This window comes from Bos mutus, chromosome 3 (genome assembly GCF_027580195.1).
Source record: "Bos mutus isolate GX-2022 chromosome 3, NWIPB_WYAK_1.1, whole genome shotgun sequence".
NCBI lineage: Eukaryota > Metazoa > Chordata > Mammalia > Artiodactyla > Bovidae > Bos > Bos mutus.
Window position 1 is genome coordinate 9,807,439 of NC_091619.1, and position 19,666 is coordinate 9,827,104.

A 19,666-nucleotide genomic window follows, 5' to 3' on the forward strand; every position below is an offset into this window, starting at 1 on the left:
TTGAAAACATTTGATTTTTTTTTTTTTTTCTTCTTAGCGGGAGGGGAAGGAGGGCATCTGGAAATCACTTAATCCAGAATCTGCAGTGTAATTGCTGCAGGAGGCTCAAACGTGATTTGAACATCCTAAGCTGTGGGATTTGGTGACCAGGCTCCCAAGAGAGGATGACACAGCACAGGGAATAGCACAGACAGCCTACCTTGCTTTATAGAAAGCAAAGATGCAGAAGTCCTTGTTGAGGTCACCAGTGCTGAGAATATTTTTAATAATTTAAATGGACAGGGGAACTTCCTTCTTTGTAGGTGAGCCTGCCCTAGGGACAAACAGAAAAAAAGAAAATAGCAAAGTGAAAACAGGGAGTGCAGAGAGCAGCTGGATTAGGCCTTTATAGATAGCTTTTGTTTTTTTCAGAGCACTTTTATGTATATTAACTCATGTCAAATATTATTATTATTATTAAACAGGGTGCAGATAAGTGTAATGAGTTAGCTCAGTTAAGGAGTTAGTTCCACTAGTTAACAGATGCACATACTAGGATTAGACGTAGACAGTTACTTGGAATGACAGGAAAACAGAACATTCAGAAATAATAGTAACCACATAAATGCAATCTAGGGAAAACCACATTTTCTTCCAAAATGGTGGAAGTGATATTTACTTGTTGGTATTTGGGCTTCCCTGGTAGCTCAGCTGGTAAAAAATCTGTCTGCAACGTGGGAGACCTGGGTTCAATCCCTGGGTTGGGAAGATCCCCTGGAGGAGGGCATGGCAATCCACTCCAGTATTCTTGCTTGGAGAATCCCCATGGACAGAGGAGCCTGACAGGCTCCTGAGGTCCATGGGGTCACAAAGAGTCGGACACAACCGAGCGACTAAGTACAGCACAGCACATTTTCTTACCTCTTTCATATTTGTTCATTCATTCATCCAGTACTCAACAAACATGTATTGTGTGAGTGCCTCCTACCCGCAGTTATTCTGTTCTGTGGGCCTTAAGAATGTAGAAATGAAGTATGGTGTCTCTTTACTCCCTAAGGCTATGTGTCAGAAACTGTTTTAGGTGCTAGGATAGAAAATAAAGACAGACAAACAAAGCAAGAAATGTGTAAACCAGTTTGTAGTAAGTCACTTAAGGAAGGGAAACAAAAGGTACAATGTATAGATGTGATAAAGCAAGTATAATACAATGTTAACAGGAGAATCTAGGTGGTGGCTATATCAGTCTTTACTGTAAAATCTTTCAACTTTAAGTTTGAAAATTTTTATGATTAAAATGTTGTAGAAAAAAGTTATTGGAATGATAAAGAAGATGGGAATTTGGGAAAAGTTCATGGAGAATGTGGCATTGTTTTATTATTCTTCTTTCTCTCAATTACCTAATATCCCCTTAGCTATGAGTCCATCAAGTTCCAAATTTCAGTTGGCCTTTCTTGCCTCTGAAAAGCTCTGCCATAATCCTAAAAGATCGTTATCTTTTCACCAAGGGAAGAACTTGTAGGAGAAGAAGCAGATTTACAAATCAGCCAAAACCCACCCACCCCTCAGCAATCTGATAAGGCTTCTCGCTAACCTCTCTCAAATGCCTGCCTCTGGGTTCCAGGAAGCTGCTCTCCCCGGGTTAGTTTCTTGTCTGAGCTTCTGTGGAGTTTGGTTGGGGATGGTAACCTGAAATATTTAAAAAGTGAAAAGAGTATGTTTTTTTCTAATACTCTTAATTTTCTTTAGTAATTTTTTCAAAGTAATTCTGAATTTAAGATAATTTACTAAGTTTTGAAAGAGAATGCAATAGACTTGAGTTCTTCTTTAGATGGTAGGGCCTGGAGCTCACTGATGCCAGTCCTGGGTTCAAGGGAGCAGAGGTTGGAACTGGCTAGTCTAGTCCTCTCTCTCTTTCCTGTGCTTCAGCAAAGGCTCCTTCTCCAGTTTCAGCCCTTTTGGGGCCTTTTCTCACAGCACCTTTATAGAAAGGCTTGCACCTGTGTCAGGCCCTCTGTTAAACACTTTAAATATAAAAGTTCATTTTAATACAATAATCCTAGCATGTAATTGCCATTATTCCCATTTAACAGATGAGAACATTGAGCAAGGGAGATTGAGTGACTTGCTCAGGGAACTGCAGCTAATACAGAAATCTGGTTCCAGAGGTGGCCCCACTCTTGGTCACCAGCAGCTACTGTCTTTTGTAACCAAGTACCTAATTGCCCACCTAAACCGGTTCACTTAAAGGTACTAATAAATCGACATGCATTGTTTTAACGCTTCCACAGCCCTAACTCCACAGGAACCTCCGTGTTTGGGATTTCAAACTATGGTTAGAAAGGGCATTGATGTCGGGAGGGAGGGCGTTCCTCAGAGCCCCCTCAAATTATCTTTCTTTCGGAAGAAGGGCTACAGAAAGTCGCCTGTTAAGTTAGAGGATGGTGTTTGGAGATTCCCAAAAGAGGAAATATTTAAAGCCAGAGGCTGAACTATTATTTTGGCAAACGGGAGGGGGAAAAAATTTCATTTTCGGAACACAAGTTTTTAGTCTGGACAATGGATAAATGACGTTAACCCTTTGTTTCATCTTACTCTTTCAAGCTTGTTCTGATTTTGCTTCTCAAACCTGAGGCATCCTCTATTATTTGATCTGCCCTTTTAGCTTTTTATCCCTTTTGAAATAGGTGGGGGCATACCCAATTAAAACACGCAGAAGGCTCCTTTCTTCTCCTTTGGTCCTCGGCAGGCCGTCGTCGCTGATAGGGTTAACCGGGTGGGTAGGGAGGAGGGTCGGGCTCACACCTTTCCTAGAGACCTCGGGCGGTGGCGGCGGGGCCCGGGAGGGGCGGAGGCGGGGGCCAGACGCCTCGCCGCCGCCGCCTCGGCGAATAGCAGTGCGCTGCCCGCCCGGATTGGAGCAGCAGCATCACGCTGACCTCTGCCTGGGATGTAAACCGGGACGGCCGCAGCGGGCAGAGGAAGGCTCTGCGCTCCTTAGGGAAAGGCAGCACCGGGCTCCGAGCTGGGAGCGGCGGCAGCCTTGGCCTGGGCAGCGCCCAGTGGCGGCTGCGGGAAGCAGAGGGAGCCCGGCGCGGGCGCGGGCGGGGAGCGTGCGTCGGTTCGCACAGGCAGCGGGAGGAGGGGCCGCGCGAGCCATGGCCGGGGACAGCGAGCAGACCCTGCAGAACCACCAGCAGCCCAACGGCGGCGAGCCCTTCCTGATCGGCGTCAGCGGGGGCACGGCCAGCGGCAAGGTACAGCGGGGCCCCGGGGCCGCGCTCTCTCCCCCTCCTTTCAGGTCCCCTCCCGGGTCCCGGCCCCGCGGCGGCGCATGTGGCCGGCGGCCGCGGGCCGTGTCAGTTGCTGCAGCCACCGCGTGGCCCGCGCGCCTCCGCTCCTGGCAGCGCTCCAGTGCCGAGACCTCCCTGCGCGGACGACGGGCGCCGCTGCGGGGGACGGGCGGGTGGGGACTCGGGCCACCCGAGGTTCCAGAGGTACCCCGGCTACCGATCGCAGGGCTGGCACGCTCCCCGGGCGGCAGTGACTCGTGGCCGGGGTCCTGTGGGGGAGGGGCAGAGAAAACGGATGCTTATTGTTTTGCAAGTCCGACGTGGGGGAGAGGGCTTTAAGCAGGGTCCTCTACGAACCCCCGGTACACCCGTCTTCCCCTGTCCTGGCGTTGATGCGCTCGCCCAGCGGCGCAGCCCCGGTGCCAAGGGCGGAGCGAGCCGCGTAGCCCTATCCAGACGGCTGCGAGAAAGCACGAGGCAGCGTCCAGGGGAAGAAGAGGAGCCCCGCTTGGACTGGATGCCGGGGCCGGGGATTGCAGGGGTTTCCGGGAAAAATCCTGAGAGCCAAATAAGCAAGGTGACATCAGTGTAATGATCATACCAAGGGCTTTTCTCTTTCTCTCCCTCTCTGGTTTTAAGAGGAAACGCGGTCATCTTCAATGAGAAAGTTGTACTGGCCCCGGGCTCTTAGATGTCTGGGGCCGTAGGCGTCTTGGATCCGCGGAAAGTGGTCATCCTCTGGGTGTCTGACCCTTCTAGCAGCCTGCTTTATTGTTTTATCAGCAAAGCTAGGGATATGCTTTTCGTAGCTTTACCCCCGGCTTTTTCTGCAGGTGGAGAAGGGTGGAGTCCTCACAGATGTTTCTTTCTTTGCTCCCCTTCCTTTAAGGTGGCTAGTTGTTTCCCCTACTGTTTAACAATCTCCAAGTTGATTCGGCGCACGGACTCAAGGGGAGCCTGCGAGACATGGGTGCTGCGCGCTGGGTCTGGCTAGGCGAGATGATGCCTCCTAGGGTTGGGGAGAGCGGAGCAGGAAGGCTGGTTGGCGCCATGAGAGGAGAGCCACGAGGTTTTCGCTCCGGATCTGACTCTGCCGGAGCCCCTCCTCCATTTTGGTTTTACACGTTTCCCTCCAGGTCTGAACTAGTTCGGCGCGTGTGGCCCAGACGCGGCAGCTGGCGCTGTGGAACTTCTTTATTGATTAGTTAATCTCACCCGTAGCTCCCAGGGTTAGGAAATCTGCCTGCTTTAGGGCCCAGAAGTTTGTTGAATTTGCCCCTGGTTGAATGCCTTTTTTAATTTTGAAATTTTTTCCATGTTACGCCAAAGCCAAACCAGGATGCCAGTTCTTTTAGGAAGTTTACCTGTTACATTAGAACCAGCACTCCATCCCCCACCCCCCGAGCATATTCGTGTCGCGCGGCTTCTTTTTTGTTGTTGATGGCTGTATTCCCAGCGCTTTTAGCACAATACCTGGCGTGTGTATGTGTGTATGTGTGTGTTAGTCGCTCAGTCGTGTCCGACTCTTTGCGACTCCATGGATTGGAGCCCGCCAGGCTCCTCTGTCCATGGAACTCTCCAGGCAAGAATACTGGAGTGGGTTGGCATTCCCTTCTCCAGGGATTTTCCCAACCCAGGGATCGAACCTGGGTGTCCTGCATTGAAAGCAGATTCTTTACCGTCTGAGCCACCAGGGAAGCCGACGTGGGGTGTCAGTTCAGTTCAGTACAGTCGCTCAGTCGTGTCCGACTCTTTGCGACCCCATGAATCGCAGCACGCCAGGCCTCCCTGTCCATCACCAACTGCCAGAGTTCATTCAGACTCAAGTTCATCGAGTCTGTGATGCCATCCAGCCATCTCATCCTCTGTCGTCCCCTTCTCCTCCTGCCCCCAATCCCTCCCAGCATCAGTCTTTTCCAATGAGTCAACTCTTGGCATGAGGTGGCGAAAGTACTGGAGTATAGTTGGGAGACTTGGGGTATATAGCTGGACTCAAATATTGACCTGAGATCCAGCCCTCCTAGGGATAGGGAGACAAACTGACATATGACTATAGCATTTAGAAACAAAATGACCTTAGTAATCAACTAAATAATTTAGTTACTACAGAGGTAGAAATTGAAATCTGAAAGGTGAAATAACTCCCTTCTTATTTTTGTGTCCTGAATGATCACCTGTTCTCAGTTGATATCAGTATACAGGTAAGTGTTATTTTGGTAAGGTGTCAGGTACGAACTAGTAAAGAGCTCTTAAGGGAGCTCTCTTTTGTCCCTGTTTCTAATCAAGGAAGAAGATACTCCCCCAAAAGGGTCTGTTTTCACACAGTTTTAAATCTTCGGCTGTGTCAAGTGGCATGTGGGATTTTAGTTCTCTCAGTAGAGATCAAGCATGCAGTCCCTGCATTGGCAGCATGTGGAGTCTTAACCACTGGACTGCCAGGAAATCCCTCATGCAATTTTTAAAGCATGTTGTACCTTTTGGGCAATCACAAATAGTTTGTCATTGTTTAGAGTTATTTTATAATTTTTTTATTACTAAAAAAGTCCCAAGGAGCATTGGATTTTAAAAATTTTGTGTTGTAGTCAGTTTGTGGCAATTATTGTCATGATTCTATGTTCCAGTCCTTAGCATCTCTCTTCCAAGGAGTTTGAGTTTTTGTTTTTGCTGGGGGGTGGGGGGGTTTGTTTTTGTTTAAAGGATGGTCCCCATCAACAGATTGGACCTCGTTTGGGGGTCTCAAGCCTGAATATTTTAGTACAGGGGGCTCTGGAAGCAAGGTTGATACTCTACTTCCTGGGTATTTGCTCTGGGCTTGTTAAAGGAATTTGGGAGAAGGCAAAGGGTCCAACCTAGATAGCATATTGAAAAGCAGAGACATTACTTTGCCAATAAAGGTCGTCTAGTCAAGGCTATGGTTTTTCCGGTGGTCATGTGTGGATGCGAGAGTTGTACTGTGAAGAAAGCTGATCGCCGAAGAATCGATGCTTTTGAACTATGGTGTTGGAGAAGACTCTTGAGAGTCCCTTGGACTGCAAGGAGATCCAACCAGTCCATCCTAAAGGAGATCAGTCCTGGGTGTTCATTGGAAGGACTGATGCTGAAGCTGAAACTCCAGTACTTTGGCCACCTGATGCAAAGAGCTGACTCATTGGAAAAGACCCTGATGCTGGGAGGGATTGGGGGCAGGAGGAGAAGGGGACGACAGAGAATGAGATGGCTGGATGGCATTACCAACTCAATGGACGTGAGTTTGAGTGAACTCTGGAAGATGGTGATGGACAGGGAGGCCTGTGGTAATGTGATTCATGGGGTCGCAAAGAGTCGGACACGACTGAGTGACTGAACTGAACTGAAAGGGTCCAAGGGCATCAACAGAAAATGACAGTTTTAGAGCTAGAAGAAACCTCAGAGGTCCTGGAGTCCAGCACTTCATCTCATCACTGATGGATGAGGGAAGTAATGAATTCAGGTCATATATTTAGTGGTGGAGCCAGAACTAGATAGGTACTGCTCTGTCCTAGCCATTGTTCTTGTTTAAGAAGACTTGACTAAGGCATGCCTGCAGAACACAAGTTTACACCTTCAACCTGGAAAGGGGCTACTTGGAAACAGCTATAGAATGGTTTCAGAGGTGCTTGACCCAAAAGGAAATGGAAATGCACATTGGCTGCATAGTGTAGATCTTCACTGCTCTCTCCCCTGCTTTATGCTGCTGCTGCTGCTGCTAAGTCGAGTCAGTCGTGTCCGACTCTGTGTAACCCCATAGACGGCAGCCCACCAGGCTCCCCCATCCCTGGGATTCTCCAGGCAAGATCACTGGAGTGGGTTGCCATTTCCTTCTCCAATGCATAAAAGTGAAAAGTGAAAGTGAAGTCGCTCAGTCGTGTCCGACTCTTCGAGACCCCATGGACTGTAGCCTTTCAGGCTCCTCCGTCCATGGGATTTTCCAGGCAAGAGTACTGGAGTGGGGTGCCATTGCCTTCTCCGCCCCTGCTTGATAAGAGAAAACAACTCCCTGTTTAGCTTCTCTGGAGAGCTCTAATTTGTCTAAGTGTTGTGGCTGCCCTGAGTTGCAAGTATTTTATCTTAGCCTAAATTATTTTGGTTGTGGAAGGCAAAAATAGTGATTGCTGCTCCATATTATCACATTTTAAAAGTTTGTTTTACAAATGAAGATGAGTTAGAACACTAGAGTAAGCTTTACTGGGCTGACATGACAAATCACTGCTAAAAACTCATCTAAAATTGTGGTGGGTTGAGAAAATAATCTAAATGTTTGTTAAAGACCAGATTCTCACATTTCCTCTTAAAGGACAGGTCTAGAGAGCAATAAGTAACCGGTGGTTGGCGGGGAAAATGACAGTTTAAATTTCTTTACCTGCATATATACCCTTGACTTTAGCTGCCATTCCCTGTTCTCTTCATTTTTGCTGTTTACTGCCCTGTGGCTTCTTCCTTGGCCGTTTAAATAGTTTCTTTTTCTGCACTATCCTCAGAGAGGTCTTCTTTAGCTTAGCTCTGACTGCGTCACTCTTCTGGGAAACCCTGGATGCGTCTCCATCACCCAGACTACAAGTCTGGTATTTCAGCACATTGCACAGTTCCCTGCCCCCAAGATGTGGCCCCAGACTTTATTTTTCTACTCTTGTCCTGCTTCCCCACACCCAAATATACACCACACATCTGTGGAACTGCTTTCAGTTATACTTTTTAAAAAAATTCATTATTTATCAGAGGATAATTGCTTTACAGAACTTTGCTGTTTTCTGTCAAAGCTCAACATGAATCAGCCATAGGTATACATATATCCTCACCCTTTTGAACCTCCCTTGCTTTCAGTTCTACTTTTGCTCCTGGTCTTTTCCCTGGAATGGCCTCTAATCCTTTTAAGGCTTCATTTAGGTTAATACTTTCCCCAGGGAACCTTGTTATCCATATCCTTAATCAGAATTATTTTTTATCTCTAATGCTTCTGTAGTTTCACCACATTTTGCCATTGTTGTTTAGTTGCTAAGTTGTGCATGACTCTCTGAGACCCTGTGGACTATAGGCTCCTCTGTCCCTGGAATTCTCCAGGCAAGAATACTGGAGTGGGTTGCCATTCCCTTTTCCAGGGAATCTTCCTGACCCGGGGATCGAACGCTTGTCTTTTAGGCCTACTGCATTGGCAGGCGGCTTCTTTACCACTAGCACCAGTTGGGAAGCCCAAGAATACTGGAGAGGGTTGCCATTTCTTTCTCCACAAGATCTTCCAAAGCCAGGGATCTAACCCATATCTCCTGCATTAGCAGGCAGATTGTTTACCATTGAGCCACCAGGGAAGCCCCCAATTGCTGGAGTTATTTGTTGACTGCTTCCCTCACTATAATAAAAGTTCTGTAAGAGCAACTCATTTATTTTTGCTTTAATGCCTGTTGCAGTGTTTTATACAGCATTGTCATTCAGCATTTGTTGGACTGAGGCAAACCATAATTTATAATTAGCCTTTTATTCTTTTCATTCATGACTATTTGAAATAGGCTTTTGAGGCCACAGTTGAAACCATATTTAATTGTCCTATTTGTGTTGCAATGACTAGACAATATAAAGCCCACCTGAACTTGAGTTAGGACTCATTGGTATTGCTTATTGAGAGTCTAGTATTTGTTTAATGTGTGCTAAATGGATATTTGCTGAATGTCATTGTGTAGAATACTGTATCAAGTGCTTGGACTTGAGAGGAACTCAGGAAATAAGAAAATATGAGAGAAAGTCTCTGTCAGGATAGTTTAAAACTGCTTAAACAGCTTTTACCAGCCAGACAATTTAGCATTAAAGCATTTGATTGTCTCTTCCCTTTGAAGTGGGGCAGGTATCTTCCCCATTGATGGGTAACAATGGGAGAGGTCATGTAGCTAGTCAGTGACAGAAGCCAGATAGGAATCCAGGTTTTTCCTTTACTAAACCTATTCCTGTTTTGGACTTTCTTTGCCAGCAGAGACTAGCCCTCAGTGGTATTTTAAGGCAGGTCAGTTGGACAGTGTATGAATAATACAGCCCAAGAGAGGACATTGCAGTCCCTTCAGAGGTGGGAGCTGTCAGCTTGGCTTGACCATGAGTCAGCATCTGCTTTTGGAGCGCCCTGGAATGCTCCCTGGACCTGGGTTCTTAGAACTTCAGCAGCCATCCCCATCCAACCAGATCATTTATTCCATACCGTCCCTCCATCAGGTGCTTCTAGAATCATGGGATTAAAGTCCTGCTGTGAGAAATAGAGCTGACATTGTCTGCTTTGTACTACCCCAAGCTGCTGCCGGAGAGGTCTGGCATGATCTGGCCCTGCTGCTGTCCTGCCGCTGTTCTCTTTGTTCTTGATTCTGGCCAGACTCCTGGCTTGGTCCATCGGGCTCCCTACCACCTTGACACCCGGGGCTCTTCACATTTGCTGTTTGCTCTGACTGAAATTCTCCTCTTGTTCATTGCACTAGCACGTCTAGCACATGCCTATTAGAATGAAGCCCAGACAACAGGGCATGCTGCTTGCTGTTGCTTCCTTTACTTCCTTTTGGAAAGTCTCTGAAGTGTGTCCTGATGCATGCTGTCTGGTCACCTAGCTCCAGCTCACCATACCTATAGCATTTGCTTAGGTCTTCTGCCTGATACTATTTAAAAAAAAATTTTTAAGTACCCACCAATAGTGTAGGAGGGTTCCCCTTTCCCCATGCCCTCCCCAGCACTTGTAATTTGTAGACTTTTTTATGGTGGCCATTTTGATTTACATTTCTCTGATAATTAGCAATGTTGAACATGTTTTCACGTACCTGTTGGCTGTTTCTGTATCTTTGGAGAAATGTCTGTTTAGGTTTTCTACCCATTTTTTTTTTTTTTTGTCTCAAACATTTTTGTAATACTTTATCTTTTTCTTCCTCCCATTTTTTGATTGTGTCTTTTCATTGATACTATTTCTTTGTTGAGTCTTATTCTCATGAGATGTTGTGATGGAGACAGGTTGTAGAGATGGTGCTGTTGGATTTGCTTAAGATCCCTAAGATTTTTTAGACGTGTGTCTCAATTTTTTAAAGTTCGAGGGTATAATCTGTGTGTGTGTATGTATATATGTATGTGCTTTCTTGTCCAGCAAACTTTTTATCAATAAGCTGATTTATCATTAAAGCATTTGATTATGTTATGAAGTACATCTACCTGTATATGTAAATCATGTCAGTATAATTAATAGAATTCAAAACAAAAATAGGGATTATGGAATGATAAGAAAGATGAGATATACACTTAAAAATGTGGCTTCTTTAACAGTATAAAGCCTTTTGGTTCTTACTGAATGTTTGATTTTTAAAAACCTTACTTAAATGTGATGATTCATGATTTTGGTGATATTACTCTTAGTGATTATATAAGGCTGAAGGTTTGGTTCTGTTAATAAGTCTCTCAAATCTTGATTTAATGACTGTATTTGAAAAAGTTATTGCCCAAAATGATCCAGGTACAAGAAACTCATCATTTGTAGTATTTATCTAATCATGAGAGTCCCATCCGCCAATTATAGCTAGGAAATTTTCATCTTCTTTGTTGTCCATCAGCTGTTTTTGCAAACCAAGGTGCTCCATTTATTTATTTTTTTTCAACTAGTGGATTCAAAACCCACTGAAAACCCTCATTTGGAATTATTTAAAGGTTTTACAAGTTTCTATTTATGAGTTTTATAGTTGCACAAAGTATTATTTTTAATATTTAATTTGCTAATTTGATTTTAATACATGTATTCATTTTCTTTCGACAGCAAATCAAAAACTTCTTTTGAAAGTGAAATATTTCCAAATACACTGAAAAGTTTACATGAAGATAATAAAGAAAAGACAGACTTTCTTTTTTTTTTAATATGTATTTTTATTTATTTATTTGGCTGCACAGGGTCTTAGTTGTGGCATGTGGGATCTAGTTCCCCAACCAGGAATCAAACCTAGGGCCCCAGCATTGAGAGATCAGAGTCTTAGCCACTGGACCACCAGGGGAGTCCCAAAAGACAGACTTTCTAAAAGACAAAGTAAGAGGTATAAAAATCGTCAGGTGTTAACAGAACAGACTCATCAGCATTCAGTAAAGTCTAACAGGAGAGTTGACTCAGAAGGCAAAGCATTTACAGTCACAGAAGTACCATCAGTGCACTATTTAACCGGAGAACTACGAAGAATCGTATAAAACGGTGGACTTTCAGGCCTCGTGTAAGCAGAACTCTGATTAGGTATGATTTTTCTGTTTTTTCTTTCGTCCATGCTGTGTGGCCTGTGGGATCTTAGCTCCCCTGCCAGGGAGTGAACACAGGCCCCCTACAGTGGGAGCACAGAGTCCTCACAGGGACGTCCTGGGGACATTGGTTGTAAAACGAATCATGTATGCTTTGAGAGTTTTGAATGATGATGGGAGAGGATGATAATACTAAAGAAGATCAATTTGCATTGGCACCTGGCTATTAAAAATGATCTTTTCAGAGCATAGGGTTCCTTTTAAAAGAAAAAAAGAAAAATTTTTAAAAATTTATTTATTTGGCTGCCTTGGGTCTTAGTTGCAGCATGCAAGATCTTCCTTGCAGTGCATGGGGGTGCACGAACTGAGGTGTTCAGAGAGAGAGAGAGTGAAGCCGCTCAGTCGTGTCGGACTCTTTGTAACCCTATGGACTGTAGCCCACCAGGCTATTCTGTCCATGGGATTTTCCAGGCAGGAATGCTGGAGTGGGTTGCCATTTCCTTCTCCAGGAGATCTTTCTGGCCCAGGGATCGAAGTTGGGTCTCCCACACTGCAGGCAGACTCTACCATCTGAGCCACTAGGAGTTGTTCAGAGGCGAGTGGAATCTTAGTTTCCTGACTAGAGATCAAGCCTGGATTCTTAGTCACTGCACCACCAGGGAAGTGGTTCTTTTATTAATAAAAGAACCATGCTGCTACTGCTAAGTCGCTTCGGTCGTGTCCGACTCTGGCAGCCCACCAGACTCCCCCGTCCCTGGGATTCTCCAGGCAAGAACACTGGAGTGGGTTGCCATTTCCTTATTAATAAAAAGCAGCTATTTTCACATGGATACCCTGTGTGAAATTGCAGGAAGAGTGTCAAGAGTGTCTCTGAACCACTCATACTTCTGTAGTAGCCTTGAGTGCCCTACATAGTAACCTCGAGCGCCCTAGGATGTCCAGCAGTGCGTTTGAGTCCCATCCTGTGTGGTCCCACATTCATTTTGGTTGAGCACTCATTTTCACAGTAGTGGTGACAGAAGGTTCTACCACTTGGCCTTTTGTATGACTTGTGGCACCTTTTCGTAGAGCTTCAGTAAGGTATGACTTTTTGTCTAGGACACACATGGAAGCGTAAGAATATTTGTACGCGTCCTTGAAGTTGAGCTGTGCGTCTTTATTTGTTTAATCACTTTAATCACTGTAAGTATGCTGTCTGGTCTGATATCTCCGCTCCCTTCCCCTCCTCTTCACTCCCCTCAGCTGAAGAGCTGTTGCATCATATCTCAGCAAATATCCTCTTGTTTGCCTGCCTGTCTTGAAGGAAGTCCAGAGTTCTGCAGGTGTCTCTAGAGTCATCTCTTCAGGGTAAGCCCTGTCTCTGCTCTGTGCACGTTGGCACAGGGAGCTTGTAGGGTACTAGGATGCTAAGAGTGTTGAGCCCTGGTTTTGGACTATGGCCTTTAAATGTTTGCATACATTTCTGCTAATTTTGGAGAATTCTTTATCCCCATCACATGGTTTTTCATCACATGAGTAGCAAATCATGTAATTTCTGATATATTGTAAATGTTGATGTTTTAAAATAACAATTATCTCATTCTTTTCAAATGAATCTGCTACTGCTGCTAAGTCACTTCTTGTCCAACTCTGTGTGACCCCATAGACGTCAGCCCACCAGGCTGTCCTGCCCCTGGGATTCTCCAGGCAAGAACACTGGAGTGGGTTGCCATTTCCTTTTCCAATGAATGAAAGTGAAAAGTGAAAGTGAAGTCACTCAGTCATGTCTGACTCTTAGGGACCCCATGGACTGCAGCCTACCAGGCTCCTCCATCCATGGGATTTTCTAGGCAAGAGTACTGGAGTGGGGTGCCATTTCCTTCTCCAAAATGAATCTAGTGGGCTCTAAATACTGTTATAAGTTGACCTATTGTCATCCATTTAAAAAATACATGACTAAGCTTTTCATTGAATCACAAATGTTAATTTTTCATTTTTTTCTCCTTGAAATGATATTTCAGTTCCACTTCCTCCACAAAATGTTAATTTATTTTTATACTTGAAAATCTTTTATTGATCATTCTGTCATCCTTCTGCAACAAAAATATGGAGTGATGGGAATGATTTTTTATTTTCTATCCTCATAAGTCTCTTCAGTGTTAATTTCTTTTGGTTTGTGTCAGTATGGTTATTAACATAAATTAATCAGAACAAGTAGGCATATGTTTTGGATAAGTAATTAAACATGAAAGGTAGAATTATGTTGGAAAGTAACTTGAGACAAATGGAGCTCCAACACTGAATTATTTCATGTATTGGGGAATGATTACTACTTAATGCGATAATAAGATTTTTCATTTGCATAGATGTAAAATTTGAGAAACCTTGTTGACAGAAGTAGATAGGATCAGAAGAACTTGTTATATCAGGTTCACTTATTATTTTTATTTTTAACTGGAGTGGAGTTGCTTTACACTGTTGTGTAAGTTTAAAGACTGACAGAACAGTCTTTAAACTGACAGTCTTTACAGAAGTTTCTGCTGTAAAACAACATAAATCCCTTGTACGTATACATATATTCCCTTCCTCTTGAGCCTCCTTTCTGCTTCCCCCACAGCGTCCCAGCCTTCTAGGTCTCAACAGAACGCAGAGCTGAGCTCCGCACGCTGTGCAGCAGCTCCCTACTAGCTGTGTATGGCACATGGTGGTGTATACATGTCAGTGCCACTCTCAACTCACCCCACACCCCTGCCCACAAATCCATTCTCCACATCTGTGACTGTATTCCTGCCCTTGCCACTTAGTTTGTAATCTTTTAAATTATATGTCGAAACCTGATGTGACTTTATGAATCAACTAACTCAACACTTAGCTCCCCTTAATTTTGTTGAGAGCAGAAAACTGGAAACCTCCGGATTGTAAAAGGATCTGTTGCCCCCTAGTTAGGTCATTCAGTTCACAGTGTTGGTACTAGTACTTCAAGTCACCCCTTGTGGCCACTGATTTAGGAAACTTGGGCTCCAGTCCGGCTTGGCCAGTTACTTCTTAGGTACGTTCGAGGGTCCTGTCAGAACGTAGCATGTCACAATTCTGCAACTTGCCTTGAGTATCCTATAATCGTTTCCCAGATGAGGTACTCCTCGAATCCTCAACTCCGAACCTGCATAAGCATCTGTAATCTTTAGATGGGGTTCTGAAAGACTGATGTCTCTCGCCACTTGCCAGCATCCACCTGAAACTAGATTTTTCCAGGTCAGTAGGTCCTGGGGCAATGTGTATTTTCCACCTGAATTGGATTTTTCCAGTCCATTGCTCAGTTATCGCTTCCAATACTAGTTTTCAGGCCTTAACCTAGTTGCTTTGGCTGTTGCTAGGAGATCATTGTTCCTTTGCTGGTGACATTTGTGCTTCCTCTTCTTGGGCATCTCTTCACTAGGATTGGATGGTAGGCGCATTGCTCAGCTCAGTATCATTGTACATGGTAGATGGCTTAGGTGCCTGTTTAAGAAGGAGGGAAGGAAGGAAGGAAAGTTGCTCAGTCGTGTCCAACTCTTTGTAACCCATGGACTATACAGTCCATGGAATTCTCCAGGCCAGAATACTGGATTGGGTAGCCTTTCCCTTCTCCAGGGGATCTTCCCAACCCAGGGATCGAACCCAGGTCTCCTGCATTGCAGGCGGATTCTTTACCAGCTGAGCCACAAGGGAAGCCCTGTTTATATATATATATATATATATATATATATATAAAATCAACCTTTAGTACTTTACTGTCAAGTCTTACTAGCGATACCTCCTAATTTTAATGAAAGGCTTATTGATATAAACTAGATCTTAAACTCAAGAAATGCTAGAATGCTAGATCTTAAACCACAGTTATTATCTTAGAGGGAGGTAGATGCATTGTCTTTTGGGAAAAACTATCTTTGCTTTAGGCACCTTGCATTCATCTGAATGTAGGCCTTTTGGAGCATGGAGTGGAGTTGGTGAAGTGCTGAGTAGAGCCATAGGATGAGAAAACACTGTAAGTAGCTTTTTGGGTTCTTCTGAATTTAGGGCGGCCTGTAGGCAACATTCTGAAATAGAGAGATTTGACATGAAAGAAACGGCCCATAGCCATATGTGTAATTTTGTGTTATCCCTTTGGGGTTATTAGTGTTCTCGTCATCAACACAGATGATTATATGTATACTTGAGTTTCTGCTGTGAAACAGCCAGGTTGAGATCTGAGATGTTGCCATTTAAAATGTTTTCTTTTTTTGACAAAAGAAGTGCAGATTCTTTGTAAACTGAAACAGTTACAGTCTTTATTATTCTAGTAAATTTACTATAGGGACTGATACTAAGAAGTAGTTCTGAGCAGGAACAGAACTGGGAAGCCAGGGCAGACCGCTGGGCCACAGGTTGCCTGCCTATCTGTGTGGCTCATGAGTTGGCACCTCTACCAACAGGTGCTTTGAAACCAGCCTGGCATTTGTCAGAGCAGCTGTGACGTGACCGCCCTTTATTTCAGTGGAGGATTTCTGAGGGTCTGTCTCTGTTGTCTGGTGTATTGGTTGTCTGTGGACACTGTCTCCAGAATTTCTACGAAAGTTGCATTTGGTGAGGAGACTACTGTTTCAAATGGGCCGAATCTCCTGGGGATCTGTTGATTTTTCTATTGAGGTAAAACACGTTTTTTATTGAGGTATAGTTGATTACAATGTTGTATTTATTTCTGCTGTACAGCAAAATGATTCAGTTATATATACAGATAATATATACAGATATATATGGGCTTCCCTGGTGGCTCTGGTAAAGACTCTGTCTGCCAAGCCAGGAGACTTGGGTTCAATGCCTGAGTCAGGAAGAAAATGGCAGTCCACTCCAGTGCTCTTGCCTGGAGAATCCCAGGGACAGAGGAGCCTGGTGGGCTACAGCCCATGGGGTCGCAGAGAGTCGGACGTGACTTTGTGACTATATACAGACACGCACACATACATTCTTTTTCATATTCTTTTCCATTATGGTTTGTCACAGAATATTGAATATAGTTCCCTGTGCTACACAGTCAGACCTGTTGTTTATCCATTCAGTTATAATAGTTTGCATCCACTAATCTCAAACTCCCAATCCATCCTTACCTTCCCGCCTCTGCCACCACAATTCCGTTTTCTGTATCTGTAAGCCTGTTTCTGTTTCGTTGATAAATTTGTTTATGTTCTATTTTAGATTCCACATAAAAGTGATATCATGTGATGTTCATCTTTATCTTTCTGGTTTATTTCACTTAGTAGGCTAATGTCTAGGTCCATTCATGTTGTTGCAAGTGGCATTATTCTTTTATGACTGAGTAGTATTCCGCTGTGTGTGTATATTTTATATATATATACACCACACATAGCACATACATCTATTCATCTGTCAGTGGACATTTGGATTGTAAAACATGCCATTTTGACTAGTCACTGGTTTCATTTTCCTCTACCCGCTCTGTAGAGAAAGTAAGCGTTTGAAAGCATAAGGTTCAGACTCTTGAGTGATACATCGTAGTTGAATAAGAGGCAGTGAGTACTCTTCTGGAAGGCGATGCAAGTGGAGCCCTCCTCGTCTGCCTCTGGATGACGTAAGCCAGAGGCTGTGCTGGATTGACCATTTGGGTTCTGGAGGGACAAGATCGGGAGACATCATGCTTGAAGTGGAGAAGTTTGTGTTCTGGACATCTGAGAAAGGCTAAATCCCCAACCTGGCACAAGGCTCCTTTTGCAGGTCTTGTTGACGTGATAGAATCAAAGCTTTGTGATGTCTCATTCCAGCAAGGACTGAAGTAGAACTCTTGTAGGTTCAGATGGCTCCATGGCCTTTGAGTCCTGCTTGTGTTAAGACCCCAGGTCTATCACCCTTCATCTGTTTCTTCTGAACCCCTTTCTACGTCTGTGAAAAGGAAATGCTGTCTAGTTTGGAGAGTTGCTAGAATTCCACGAGAAGGCGCAGAAGTATACCCACGACAGGAGGTTCGCAGCGGCCATCCTTGCCCGCCTGCACTGTGGTTCGCACTCTGCGGCAGCTGTGCTGTCGCTGCAGGCTCTTTGGCCGTCACGCTGCCCCTTCCGACAGCACAGCACCATGAACACGGGAGCCGGTGCTGTCTGGGCTGGCGGCACTGGCAGCAATGGTGTGTGACTTCACTTGCTAACTGTGATGCTGGTTCCTTGAGGCCACGACTAGTCAGATATTGGCCTTTCAGTGTTCTTTTTCTCATCACCAGCTTGCTGGTGGCTTTAGTGATTCTGTTCTGTAGTTGTTAAGGTGAACCTTTACTTTCTTTTCTTTTTTTGGTTTGGCCCAAATTTGTAGGATTTTAGTTCCCCAACCAGGATGGAGCCTGCCACTCGGCAGTGGAAGTGAGGAGTCTTAACCATGGACTGCCAGGGAATTCCTGTGGCGGCCCTTTTCTCTGAAGAAGTGGACTTATTTTATAAAGGGTAGTTAGGGATGGGAGCCGGAGAAGGCAATGGCACCCCACTCCAGTACTCTTGCCTGGAAAATCTCATGAATGGAGGAGCCTGGTGGGCTGCAGTCCATGGGGTCGCTAAGGGTCAGACCCGACTGAGCGACTTCACTTTCACGCATTATAGAAGGAAATGCCACCCCCCTCCAGTGTTCTTGCCTGGAGAATCCCAGGGACAGGGGAGCCTGGTGGGCTGCCGTCTATGGGGTCGCACAGAGTCAGACACGAGTGGAGCGACTTAGCTTTACACATATGTAAATACACCACTGCAGCTTTTGAGACTCTGTCTTCCTCTGAGAGAAAAGCTCATGTTTCCATTCACTGGTTCGTTCTGTAAACATTGATTACCTTTTGACACAGTGCCAGGCATGCAGGTAAATGCTATGCATACGGCAGTAATTAGATAAAGCCCATGGCCTCAGTGGGCTTACATGTCTAGGTCTTACTCACCAGTGCTGACCTAGCGCCCAAACATGTGGCAGGTGTTTAGCAAATGTCTTCTCAACCCAACTAAAGGTACTCCCTGTACTCTTCTCCGGTGGTGGTCACCCTCTTGCAGTCAGCTGTTAGACCTCTGATTTTCTTTTCCCATGTCTTTAAGAGATATAGTTGATTTACAATATTATATTAGTTTCAAGTATACAACATAGCGATTCAAGTTTTTTGTAGATGATACTCTCATTTATAGTTACTATAAAATATTGGCTATAATCCTTGTGCTGTGCAATATATCCTTGTAGCTTATTTATCTTATACATAGTAGTTGGTACCTCTTAATCCTCTATCCCTATCTTGCCCCTCCTCCCTTACCTACCCCCACTGGTAACCGCTGTTTTGTCCTCCATATCTACGAGTCTGTTTGTTTGTTGTTGTCGTTATATTCACTCACTTATTTTATTTTTCAGATTCTGCATATAAGTGATAACAGAGGATATATGTCTTTTTCTGTCGGATTTATTTCACTCAGCTTGATACCTCAGTCCATCCAAGACCTGACCTCTAGATTCCAGGGTCCTGGAATGTAGGTTATCCATTCTAGCCTCTTGCACAGAAAGGACTTAGTCTGATTATTGAAGGTGTGACAAGTGCCAAGTAAACAGTACAGTCAGTAAGTATTGTCAGAGGTTCTGAGGAGCTGGAGAGTGTTAATGGCTATGGTAAAGCTGTTCTTGCTAAAGTTGCCAGTAATCCCCTAGTCCCTGCATCCATTAAAGCTGTTGATTCCTTGGTTTACTTTTCTGTAACATTTAACCATGACCATTTCCTCTGGCAGGTTTTTTGACTTCACCTCTCTAGGCAGGCTTGTTTTCTCCGTGTGTCAGTGTTCTTCCTCAGTCACCTCTGAGGGTTTTTTCTGCCTGTGAGTGTGTTATGCATTAGAACCCCCTCTTGGCTCACTGGTTTTCATGCTCTGCATATCCTGTATCCTCCATTTGTTGGTGATTCCCAAGTGATTTCTTGCCCTGAGCCTATTCCTGGGTTCCTTTCTCACTTATGCAGCTGTCTCCTGGGCATTGCCCACTGATGGTCCTGAACTAAATTTATTCAGAACTAGAACCTCATCTGCTTCCACTCACAGGCTGCACTACCAGTATTTTCTCTCCACATGAATGCCAAGGACAGCAACCGTGTGTCCTTTCTCTCACTCTCCACCCTCCTCCATCCCCTTACATCCGTCCAGACTCCC

The 19,666-nt window shown here is 44.7% G+C and overlaps 1 protein-coding gene across 2 annotated transcripts in view; it reads left to right on the forward strand.

Annotated features, from left to right (window-relative positions):
- The first annotated feature begins 2,856 nt into the window (after positions 1 to 2,856).
- UCK2 (uridine-cytidine kinase 2) overlaps positions 2,857 to 19,666 on the forward strand; it is a 78,066-nt gene continuing 61,256 nt past the window's right edge. The window contains exon 1 of one of the 2 annotated variants that reach the window (XM_070366717.1): positions 2,857 to 3,233. In XM_070366717.1, the coding sequence (XP_070222818.1) occupies positions 3,135 to 3,233 (99 nt within the window). In that variant the 5' untranslated portion in view covers positions 2,857 to 3,134. The other variant, XM_070366714.1, reaches the window with a different exon arrangement.